The sequence below is a fragment of the Drosophila albomicans genome, chromosome 2R, assembly GCF_009650485.2.
Source record: "Drosophila albomicans strain 15112-1751.03 chromosome 2R, ASM965048v2, whole genome shotgun sequence".
NCBI lineage: Eukaryota > Metazoa > Arthropoda > Insecta > Diptera > Drosophilidae > Drosophila > Drosophila albomicans.
In genome coordinates this window covers 16,931,127-16,942,602 of record NC_047631.2, presented here as the reverse complement: position 1 = coordinate 16,942,602, position 11,476 = coordinate 16,931,127, and the positions used below count along the sequence as shown (strand labels likewise).

Below are 11,476 nucleotides of genomic sequence, written 5' to 3'. Positions count from 1 at the left end.
TCGAAGTCCATGTTGTTAGCTAGTATTTTCTGAATGTCTATTGCATTTTATAAGTTCATAAATACAATTAAAAATAAAATATCTTATGTGTGAGAGCAATTTACATTTATTAATTGTTCTATTTGTTTCATTTATTTTAGTTAACTTTCACCTTAATAGTAAGAATCTTAATACAAACATTGGCTATGTGTCAAATCAATTGCTACAATGATATATTCGCTCCAAATGCACTTTTTAGCATTTTACTGGCAGTCCTTAAAAGTCCACCCGGACGATCTGAGCCATTTCCTACGCTGAGAGATGCGGCATAGTAATCTCTGTTGTCCGGTTGAGGTAATTCGTTGAGCAGCCACTTGTGGATCTGATGCTCAAATCTTTCCACAAACTGTTCTTTGTTTTTCATCTTTTTGCCCACATGACTGGAGTCTTTATCAATCAATGGAACTTTCGGAGTGATCTTTTCTGATTGAAGGTACTCTTCGATCTTGCTATGCAGAACCGCAAACTGAAACAGAGATAGAAATATATAAGATTTCGAAATTAAATTGATGCAACGATGCTACTCACTCTTTCCCTTTGACTTTCTGGCACATATTCGGCAATCTCGTTGAAGAGCTGCACAAAATGAGTCGATCGCGAGAGCATTTTGTAGTTGCCGTCAATGAAATGCCAGATCACGGGCCGGGATGCCGCATTTGTTTTAAACAAATAGATAACGTAATTCATAAAGTCTTTTTCATTCATTATTGAATATGTGAAGTTGTCGCCAACCAACATGGTCAGATAGTGCAGCATATGTTGTCGATTTTGTGTGCAACGCAAAGCATAGATCAGATCATCGTATAACATTGAATCCGGTTGCGTAGTCTTGAGCACACTTAAAAGTTTTTCGAATTCCTCATAGCTCTGGTGCCGCAAACCCATGCAAAGGATCACATCATGCATTGCAAAGTAGTAGTCGGGGTAGTCGACCTCCAAACTCGAATTTTTGAAAATATAATCGTGGGCCAGCTTTTGCGTATAGATCAGACATTCAGGTATTTCAGCCCTACAAGCGATATGCAAAAAATCTTCAAATGACAGAAATTCCAATGGCGACTCGCCAGATTCAAGGAGCCGCAATAGGCGCTGGAACGATGAGGCTATCAGGCGGCGCATAAATTGCTTAAATAAAGAAATCGAGGTAGTATCATAGAGCGCCTCGAACAGAAAATTAATACTGCTGGATGCACGAGTCCAGGGCATCACTTGATCTTCAAATTCCAAATACTTCAGCAACTCGAAAAACACGTCCATCGATTCGATTTCATTGTGTGAGACCAACGGCGCTAGATCTTGGAATAGAGCTGCGCGATTTCTTTGATGAATGACCGAGTGGTTACGCTGAAGTTGCCGGGCGATCGCCAGGAGATTGTCCATATCATAGATCACATGATAGAAGCCCGTCTGCTGTTTATTTACAATCAGCCAGTCCCGTCCACCCAACTCCAAGTGCAGCTCATTAAAGCTTACAGTATGCTCACTCATCGGTGGCATAAAGTACTCCACATGTGTATGCTCAAAATTGGGCGTCAGAACTGTGGCAAAGTTCAGTGGTATCCACCACAGTTCATTCTTGGAGTGAACCGAATGCTGTCTAAAGGTGATGGTATCATTCTCATAGTTCCTTATGACCGTCACAACGGGTAACGATTCGCTGTGTGTCCACGAAAGCATTATTTCGCGCACCATATGCACCCATGTCTGTTGTTGAAAGCGATCGTCCTTCAGAAGTGCCGACTGCAGGGAATCGAAGAGATCCAGTTCATTGACAACGCTGTATTGGCTGGAAGAGCGAAGAAGCGCTAACTTTGGCGTATCAAATTGCAATTGATAAATGTTCAATGGCGTTTCCGCCGGGACTTACAATTTATTTAGGTATGTTCTAATCCCACTGACAAAAGTCTTCTGATGGAAGGCATGATGAAACATCTTGATAACGCACGCAGCGCGCTTATAGCTGATGACATCGAAGACATTCATAATATCTGGTTCAGTCTCCACGTAGTGGGTCATCGGACGTGCGGGAAATAAACTGCTGTCGCTATAGGCGAACTCTGCCTCATCTCTGAGGAATATATCCATGACATGATCGTTCGGATAGATCTGTAAATATGTGACTTGTAATTAACTTTTTCGAAGAGTACTTAGACTGTAAGTACCTACCAAATCAGTAACAACATAGCCAAAATACGTGGCGAATCCTTCGTTCATCCAGACATAAGTCCACCATTCGGGAGATACGAGATTTCCAAACCATTGATGCGATATCTCGTGATTAGCTATTAATCGTTCCTTTGTTATTTTATACTCATCCTTGCGATGCTGCTCCAGCACATTGTCCTCTTTGAAGGTGATTAGACCCCAATTCTCCATGGCAGCGCCCTGATTCCTCTTTAGCGCCACATGATCCAGCTTGGGCAGCGAGTAGCTAACGCCAAAGTAATCCTCTAGCTTGGCCACCGTCAATATGGTATTGTTTAAGGCACGACGACCCGTACTCTTTCTGGTTGGTGAAGAGTAAATGCTCTGAGTGACCCCACGATGTGTCTCCGAGATGGATTCGAAATTTGAGATTACAAATGCCACCAAATATGTGGACATGGGCGGTGTAGTCTGGAAAGTGGTTGTTGTCAGGTTGCTGTGCTCAATGAGATCATCATTAACGCTACTTGTTATGATAATGAGTATATTATATATCGAAGAGTTACCCCTGATTTTGTATCTGCGCAACAGGCATATTGGAGACTGCATTCAGGCTGCTGCTGTGCGTCAGCTTTATAGTATAGTTCGACTTAAAGGCGGGTTCATCGTAGCAGGGAAAGATGAGGCGTGCGTAGGTAGGCTCCGCTTGCGTAGCTGCCACGTAGCTGCAAATAAAAATGTTGTTATTCTATTATATAAAACAAAAATGAAGCACTCTAAAGTTTGTGCAATGCAAAATCAAAACAAACCCATTCGATTCATTAAAAATTATAAATAAAATAACAGTAAACAAATACAGTGATATATTTGTTGGCGTTATCTTTCTGTATGGTTGCTGAGACTCAGCTGGATGTGCTGTCAAATGTCGCAGTCGGAATTTACACTCATACTCATTCTTACACTCATACCTCTTTATGAAGAAGACTTTATGTATGGCCTTTTTATAAATAAAATCTATACATATTATGCTTGTTTGTTTACATGCCGCCAAGTGACGTGTACAGAGGCTCAACTACTCTCTCGTATCGTAATAAGCTCATAAACGTTAACGATCGTCACAGGCTACTTATCGCTCATGAACTTCCGATAGATAGCAATGGCAATGTTTGAGTCCAATGTGCCACGACTAGAAGATACCTCTCAATCAACTCGACCGCGACACAAATTGTCTGTATGTATGCTAAATATATATTCAATTTCGATCGATAATATTTATTAGCTAAAGTGTGGGAAAAGTCCCCGTTGATTGACTGCTTGGTTCGCAGGGTATTATTAAAAGTAAGAGCTATCAAAAACAAACAAAAAGCAAAAGTTAACTTTGACTTTGCAAATTCATTATCTATTCAAATACAAATTGTGGTTATGTAACAACGAAGCGATTGCACACTTCTAGCACAAATATATAAATTAAATTAAAAATTGCCTCTATTTGTAAGTATTTAGAACAAGTTCATCTCTGATGCTACTGCAGCATTGAACTTAGCCTCACACATTGGCTTATCAAACCGGAACAATAACAAGCATTAATAGAAATACTACGAGTACATAGTACCAAAACTCACGTTGTCTCATTTGTGTTTGAATCCTCATACGGCATCCAATACAAGCCATTGGGACGTGTACCCATTATGCCCGTATAGAGTATTTCGAGACGATAGCGTTGGCCAGCCTCAAAGGCCTGATAGTTCTCGCGGGGATGGATGACAAGAAATGTGCCTTGCGAATCGTATGTGTGGGTCAAATCATCGACAAGTTCACCAACATCGTCAGGCCTGTCGTTGTCTAGCAACCGCAGCGTTATCTCAATATCACTCAAGTTCTTGGCGTGAAGCACAATTTCATTAGTCGAGCGCCTAATCTCAATGTCTATGGTGGCGCTACCGTTAAATTGCCAATCGCCCAAATGAATATTGGTGCTGATGTGTAGCAAATAACCCAATGGATATGTATCGTTTGGAAGTCTCAGCGATCGAGCAGATGGCATATGAACCAATGGCGATGGCGTCGGTATTGACGTTGCTATTGTTGTTGTCAATCCCAACGCCAGTGCCGTAATCAGCACTTTTATAACACACGACGTACACATTACGGCAATGTGATTATGTATGAACGCACACGTTGGCCACCGAAACTTGACTAAACGTTGCTCAGTCTGCTGCTCAAACTCACAGCACACAGCGGTTAATGCGAACTAAGCCTCCACTGATAAGATAGCAAAACGATCGATCGCATTTATAAGAGCGCGTCCGCTCGAAATGTGCAAACAAGTTGTCGACGCATTATCAGACGCTTTGTTCTCTTTTCACTCACTTGTGAAAGGTCAGGACGTCCTGACTCTCTTCTACATTCAATTTAGGTCTCTTTAACTTCTCTTCAAATTACACTAGTCAGCAGCATTTTTTCTGCATTGGCTGCTTGACATTAAAAATGTAAATTATTTTTATGGTTATCGAGAAATAAAGTGACAAAAACATTTTGGTAGTTTATTTACTTAAAACGCATCAAATCAGACAGCGTTTGAATAATTTGAGTCTGTTTTGTCGTTCTCAAATTTCAAAGAGAAAAGATCCTAAGATGCTAATTAATTTGCACTGCGCACATTTGATAGCCATAAATTAAACACATTTTAAATATTTCGACTGATAAAAAGTGGGTTTTTTTTAAACGTCACCAATTGTTGTACTTGTTTAATATATTTCTTATGATTCGTAATTATACTAAGGGGAATTCTTAATGTTTGATTATTTGTTGTTTAGCTTCTTTGAATTGTTGCTTGATCAACATTTTTGTGCAGTGTATTGACTAAGCGAAATTACTGAATTAATTACCCCTATGACTTCGTTAAACGTTCGGCTTGTTTTATAAACAACAATCCAAATTTGGGGTACGAAAGCTCAGTCGCATTTCGCTGAGAGCTAAGAGAGCATATAGTACGCGGTTCTCCAAGTGAAACGGTTCAGTTAACGTTCAACTTTCAGACTGCGAAAATGTTGATTTCTCGCGGCAAAAACTTGTTATTCTTTTGCTTTTTGCTAAGCATTTGCATCGTTTACAATGCGAAGGCTCGTCAAATTGGAGGATCAAATAAGAATTGCGCTGCCAATGGAGATTATGTGAGTATAATACGATCAAATTCCAAATACTTTACGATAATGAATATTATTTTCAGTGCCAAACCCATTACGAATGCTGTTCAAGAAAATGCATGACTTACAGCTATAAATGCGCTCCTATTGTGCATCCGAATGATTATCAATCGACCTACGACAGTATCCCAGACGATTGGTTTTTAATACCTCAATCACGACCACACGTTCAAACCGTTGTTGAAAATAGGTTCAATACTGGCGCAAATGGTGAGGAGATTGAGTTTCAAACACTGCCAGATGATAAATCAAAAACTGGCACTCATGCTGTGGAGAAAGTGGACAGTTCTTTACCGACTACTTACTTACCTCAATTTGATGTAGACTCGCATAGAGCCTGTAGAAATATTGGCAGTGAGGTAAGTGAGCTTGGCCTCAATACGTGTTTGTTTTATGCTCACCTTTATTTTTGACTTTCGATCTTTGCAGTGCTCAGATAACAGGGAATGCTGTACACAGCGTTGTCACTCCTACCTTCACAGGTGTGTCACCTAAAATGGTATCGCAAAAACAATGTACTCATATTTTTAATACGTGTGTGTACACTCTATATATATTACTTATTCTGTGTGACTAATAAAAAAAGCAATCTTAAACAATAAATGTGTCACTTTTATAACGGCTAAATGAACAGCATCATCGGGTTGTACACTCTTAATTATGCATTTGCAGTTTCCACTGGTTTACGATAACCACAAACTGCGATTATAATTTTTCATTAATCAAAAAAAAACAGTGATGTATACAAACAAAAAGAAAACGCTACATTTAATAACAAAACAATTGCAGGCATGAATGGGTTTTAATTTTGTGGGCGGGGAAATTTATTTGCATGTGTCATTGAGTTAAACTTAAGCAAAGATTAAGCACATATTGTTGTTTAATTTTAAAAATACCACAAAATGCTTCAACTGCAGTTGATAAGTTTTAATCATGCATATAATACCCCTATACATACAGTATAGCTCTACACATATAATTGTAACTTGAGGTTTATGAACTTTGCCCGTATATAAATACGTTCTATGTGCTCGTCATCTATATAAATTACATTTATTTTATCAAAAATATGTTAAATTGTTTTAATACGCTATGTATAACATCCTTGACACACTATAAACGCGTTGAGTCAATTCTTTTGAAGTGGCAAACCTAACGTAAAGCAGTAGTCAAACATTGATTAATATCTACACTGCGTTATCTGCGATATGTACCTGGCCCATTTCATTGCGTTGACTTTCAATATTTGCGGAGTAACTCGACTGGGTCAACATTCAATTATCTCGAACTCTTGACACAAATGTCACCAATGCCTCGCTTTGGACAAATAGTGTAGCATGTCAAACGAGCTGAAAACTTGGCAATTAATTAAAGCCCGGGGTCATCTAACTGAAAGTTTCTATTAAAATCAAGTTGCTTCTCGTAGCGCACTTCAGTTTATTTCCAGTTGGAAGAGACACACAAAACACAAAAAAAAAATAAAGAGATGTTGACGCTTTTGCTGCTGTTTTTCCTTGGCACTGCTGTAAGTGACATTTGAATTATATTTTCGACATCCTGCGGACTTTCTTTCATATGCAGACATCTCGGGCGCTGCCCATGAATATTACTGCAAACGCTGCAGGATCCAAAATTCCTATGCTACCGCCAGCTCAACTCAATCAGCCATCCCTCAATCCGGAGGATGTTGCAACATTCACGAATATGTTTCTGAATCTATTCAAGGGCATTGCGGATTGGCGCAACATCGTAGCTGCCGATACAGTGCAGAGTATGTGGCAGAGTCCGCCCATTGCCGATATTAGTCATCGTCTGTTTGGAGCTCAGGTTTACAAATAGTTTTCAAATGTATTATGATTCAACCAACCCGCAAATCTATGAATATTTCTGTGTGTTAATCAGAAAACTTAACTTTAAAATTGAATTTGAATAAGCAGTTACAAAATATATACATTATATGGTACTTACTGACGTCCACAATAAAGAAATTTATATAAAGCATGTCGATTTGTCAAACAGTTGTGTTCCTATCAGCTTTCTGATGTTATTATTTGCACAAAACATTTGTGTCAATATGAAGTTTCATTACCGTCTCCTTGCCTATAAAAGAGCTGTAGTTTGAATCAGTATTAAACTAAATATCACCTGCAAAAAAATGAAAATTTCAATAAAGATACAAATTTTGCTGACGGTTCTCGCAATTTGTGTAGTTGTAGAAGGATTCAGGCATGAATTAATATACAAGGGACATCAAACCAAGCCAAAGAAGGAAAAGAAACCACAGGTGACGTAATACTTTACATATGACTTATATAGTCAACATAGATTTGATTAAATTGATTTCAGAGCGAAAAACGTGAATTTCCTTCATATAAAAATGATACTCAAGTGATGTCTCTGTCGCCGAATATGTCGCAGGTGCTTTTTCATTTCGCCATTAAGTTCCCCAAAAGATGATAATACTATTTCTCTTATAGTTTCGCTATTCAACCCTTTTGGAGGATTGTCGCGGTTTTTTACGAGAATGTCGATTAGCTGAACATTGTTGCAGCTTAAAGTGTTTAAAGCTCTCGAAATTCTGTATATATTAAGAGCATATACACATATTATATGTTTTGATAAATGTTTCTGAAATAAATTTAAATGTATAATGAAGTAATCTTTAAGTGTTTCCGGTTTGATTGCGATGGGAAGGTCACGTCATTTGCTTTGACATTTATTCCTTTTTATAAGTATTAACTCTGATAAAAACAATCTCGAAGTTTATTTTATTTATTTATTGTTGTGCTTTTCATGTTAGTTACTACGAATCGTTTGATTTGTCACACAGCACACTCTGGTAATGACAGGGAACCTGAAGAAATCAATGATTTCTTTACCATAAAAAGTATACTCGAACGTTGACAACAGGAGAACATTTTGCAATTGTTTCCGGCTGATTTACATATCCGATAAGCTTGTAAATTTGTGAGTTGTAATAGCTAATGTTTCACATCTTTAAAAATTTAAATTTATTGATCTCCATCAATTTGTTGTCAATACTCCGTGGCTTAAATTTAAAAGTTCAATTTGTGTTAAATGAAATGAATTTCTGATAATGATGAAATCAGCTAAGTAAAACTTTACTTTTGCAACGTACTTTAATGCAGAATTTCAATATGAATAGAATTGCAATGTTGCACGTGGCGCCGATACGGCTGTCACAAGTCGATAGGCTCTTGATTTGTAATGAGGCAGCAAGTGTGTGGCAGCCTTGCACCATCTTCCAATGATATTCATTCAGACAGTCAGAGGCTGACTGTAATAAACTGTATCAACTGCCACGCCCCTCCAGCATGCTATCGACAGTAATGTGAAGTGAAGTGTTTGCTGGCGCACAATCAAATGGCATCTGTTTGTGTATGTGTGTGTGTGTGTTTGCCGGCATTAACACACTCGCACACACACATATCGCATGCTGTTGCTGTAACAGCGAACAGTATTTCCGCCATTGTAGACAATGCGACAGAGACGTCATGGAAATTTTTATATTCATAGACATGCATTGACACATACACCTACCCCGACTCACACCCACACACATACATATGCACAGACATGCACAGACAATGTGTTGTATCTCAAGTGATCCATTTTTTGCACCGCACACAAAGCCAACACAATGAATTTAGACAGCAATTGTTTGGGTTTGTTATTGTTGCTATTACTGTTGTAGTTGTTGTTGTTGTTGTTCATCTGTTAGTTGATTCCTTTGTATTCGAATCGGCTTATTCAATATGACAACATTCCTTTGCTTTTGCGTGTTATTACAACTGTAAATACAAGTGTGTTAAACCAGAAAGTAGATATACTTATCTAAAGCTGCTTTTTGAGCATGCCAAAATCTCAAATTGTTCAGCTTATTATTAGAATATGAGTATTTGAAATTGTCCTGTGAATGGCTTAAAACATATTAACTCAAGTATCTCGTTTTAAACACATTATTAAAATGGATAAAATTAGATTCGTTTTAATATCCCCATGCATCCTTGCTGCTTTGTGCTCGGCTAATAGTTTTTGTAGCAAATCTATTGTTCATTCCAAGGCCAGAGTCGATACACGGAATTATTTATTTTTATAGCAGCCGGAGGCAAAGCTATAATAATATTGACTTGTTTAAACGCAATTTGTTGTCCCAGTTTGTTGTAGTTGCGCTTATAGAATTTGAATAGATACAGATACGTGCTGGCGCACATTCGCTCTGGACATTTGCATAAGAATCGCATTCATAGTTCGAATGTCGACCACAATGCTGAGGCAGAGCCGAGCAAAATCAGAAGACGCCAAAGGTAAATAAAACAGGAGCTCAACCATTTGGGTTGCCCGGCAGCTGGCTGTGCGCACATGTTTCAATTTAGTGCCTCGAATTCATGGATTTTGTGGAGCTGCCGCCGCCGCCGCCATCATGCAACTTGGCAACAGCTTTTTGCTGTTCTGTTGCTGCTGTTCCCTGTACTTACATATTATTATTTTGCGCTTATTTTCCTTCACAGAGGAAGACATAAAAAGTGCGGAAGTGTTGAATATATCCGGCATGCATCGAAAAACTGTTCCAAACCAAACCACAAACCGCAGCCCAACACCCGCATCATAAGAGCGATAAGAGGCCGCAGCGCGACACAATTTTGCCAAAAAAAAAAAAAAAAAAAAAAGAGAATGAGGATATGAAACACAGAGTAAAACGATTGTGGCTGAGATGAGCATGGAGTGAGGAAGAGCCAGGAAATCACTTTTCATGCTATGACTGCTCTCAAAGAAAAAAAAAGAAACAAATCGATGGCGATGGCCATCAAGATTCCATATGCAAAATCGGGTTCAGTTTGATATTCATTTGCCTTAAAGTATGCAGTGAAAAATGATGCGAATATGCGTGCGATTTGTCATGTGTGTGGCAAACTCCACTCAAAAGTCTCACTCCCCTCTCTGTCTCAGTCTCTGCCTCTCTCTGCCGCTGTCAGCACCTTTTTGAGCGCTTGCATTTGACAGTTGCTGTGTTGAATGTGTCTTTGGGCTGTGCTTTGCGTCAATTTGCTTTGCTTTTGTGGCTTATGCGATGAGGCGCATAAAACTTTTACATTTCGCTCTGCTGCCTACCGAGGCGACGCTTGCAAACACTTAAATGTCGAATGAATAATTTTACATGCCACGCCCAGGCTCAAACTCAAAAACTTTTACGATCAAAATGCCAGGTGGTTGTAGTTGGCAATGGTGGCGTTGTGAATTTTATGCAAGAAGTTTACTTAATAAGTTGTCTCGATTTCCCATTGCCCTCTGCGAACTGTTTAATTGAAGTTACACAGCAGGTGGAATGAATGTTGAAGTCTTGTCTTTGAATTTCAAATGCAAAAACAACTACGACGACGAGGGTGGTCCCAGCACTACAGAGCAAATGTTATTGCCTGCTGCTGTCAATCTGCATGTGATGGGTCAAATGCTTGCATCTATTTGAATCAAAATACAGAATTATCCTGATGAGTTTCGTCTATTCATCGAACGGATGATAAAACATTGCACGGAATGTGTGTATGATGGATGATAGCATTAAACCAAAGGAATTCCTATTTAGTTGCTCAACATTTCTCTTCACACGTGCAGGCTGCTTTAAACTGTTTCAATTTTGAAATGTCAGGGATATAAAAATGCGTATATGGTTAATTAAACTTTGTCCTTTTGTTTGTTTAGTTGGGTATTTCTGAGACTAACCTCGCCCTACTGCTTGACGGCAGTTTGAGTGGTTCGTTCCTGCCTAAGTAAAGTCAACATGACCCAAATGAACTTTTGCTTCCGCCTGGTCAAAACCAGGAAGTTGCCACAGTGCATTGAACTGGCAGAAGCAACAGCAACAGCCCCACAAGCAGATGCATGCATAATGCGCATACGCCATGGTGCATCAAATTTTATATGCTTGACTTGCTTATCAGCAATGACCTTCATATCGGCCGCAAACCACGGAAGCTGCCGAGACAAATAAAAAAAATATATATGCAGAATACATGAAAAGTAGTCTAAAAGGATTTTGTCTGCCTCCGTCTCTCTATGTCACCAGT

The 11,476-nt window shown here is 38.9% G+C and overlaps 3 protein-coding genes across 5 annotated transcripts in view; 2 read left to right on the top strand and 1 right to left on the bottom strand.

The window, feature by feature from the left end:
- Positions 1-11,476, top strand: part of LOC117576729 (probable muscarinic acetylcholine receptor gar-1) — a 108,680-nt gene that overhangs the window by 54,414 nt on the left and 42,790 nt on the right. The window lies entirely within an intron of this gene.
- Positions 84-4,406, bottom strand: LOC117576731 (aminopeptidase N). Of its 3 annotated transcripts, none has more exons than XM_034261753.2 (6): positions 3,807-4,406; positions 2,751-2,909; positions 2,206-2,707; positions 1,907-2,145; positions 568-1,825; positions 84-505 (listed from the first exon to the last, which is right to left on the bottom strand). In XM_034261753.2, exons 1-6 carry the CDS (start codon positions 4,328-4,330, stop codon positions 203-205), a joined length of 2,985 nt encoding a protein of 994 aa, XP_034117644.2. In that variant the 5' UTR covers positions 4,331-4,406; the 3' UTR covers positions 84-202. The 3 variants fall into 3 exon arrangements, with proteins under 3 accessions (XP_034117644.2, XP_034117645.2, XP_034117646.2); XM_034261754.2 differs by having other exon boundaries at positions 2,206-2,680; positions 3,807-4,404; XM_034261755.2 differs by lacking the exon at positions 3,807-4,406 and having other exon boundaries at positions 2,206-2,655; positions 2,751-2,856.
- On the top strand, positions 5,192-5,993 carry LOC117576737 (uncharacterized). Its single transcript, XM_034261768.2, has 3 exons — positions 5,192-5,357; positions 5,414-5,749; positions 5,820-5,993. Exons 1-3 carry the CDS (start codon positions 5,232-5,234, stop codon positions 5,883-5,885), a joined length of 528 nt encoding a protein of 175 aa, XP_034117659.1. The 5' UTR covers positions 5,192-5,231; the 3' UTR covers positions 5,886-5,993.

Coding starts and splice junctions, on each gene's coding strand:
- LOC117576731 (XM_034261753.2), bottom strand. CDS start 4,330: ATGTGTACGTCGTGTGTTATAAAAGTGCTGATTACGGCACTGGCGTTG. Junction 1,826..1,906: donor AGAACATACCTAAATAAATT/GTAAGTCCCGGC, acceptor TCGCTCTTCCAG/CCAATACAGCGTTGTCAATG. Junction 506..567: donor CAGAAAGTCAAAGGGAAAGA/GTGAGTAGCATC, acceptor TCTCTGTTTCAG/TTTGCGGTTCTGCATAGCAA.
- LOC117576737 (XM_034261768.2), top strand. CDS start 5,232: ATGTTGATTTCTCGCGGCAAAAACTTGTTATTCTTTTGCTTTTTGCTA. Junction 5,358..5,413: donor GCGCTGCCAATGGAGATTAT/GTGAGTATAATA, acceptor TATTATTTTCAG/TGCCAAACCCATTACGAATG. Junction 5,750..5,819: donor GTAGAAATATTGGCAGTGAG/GTAAGTGAGCTT, acceptor CGATCTTTGCAG/TGCTCAGATAACAGGGAATG.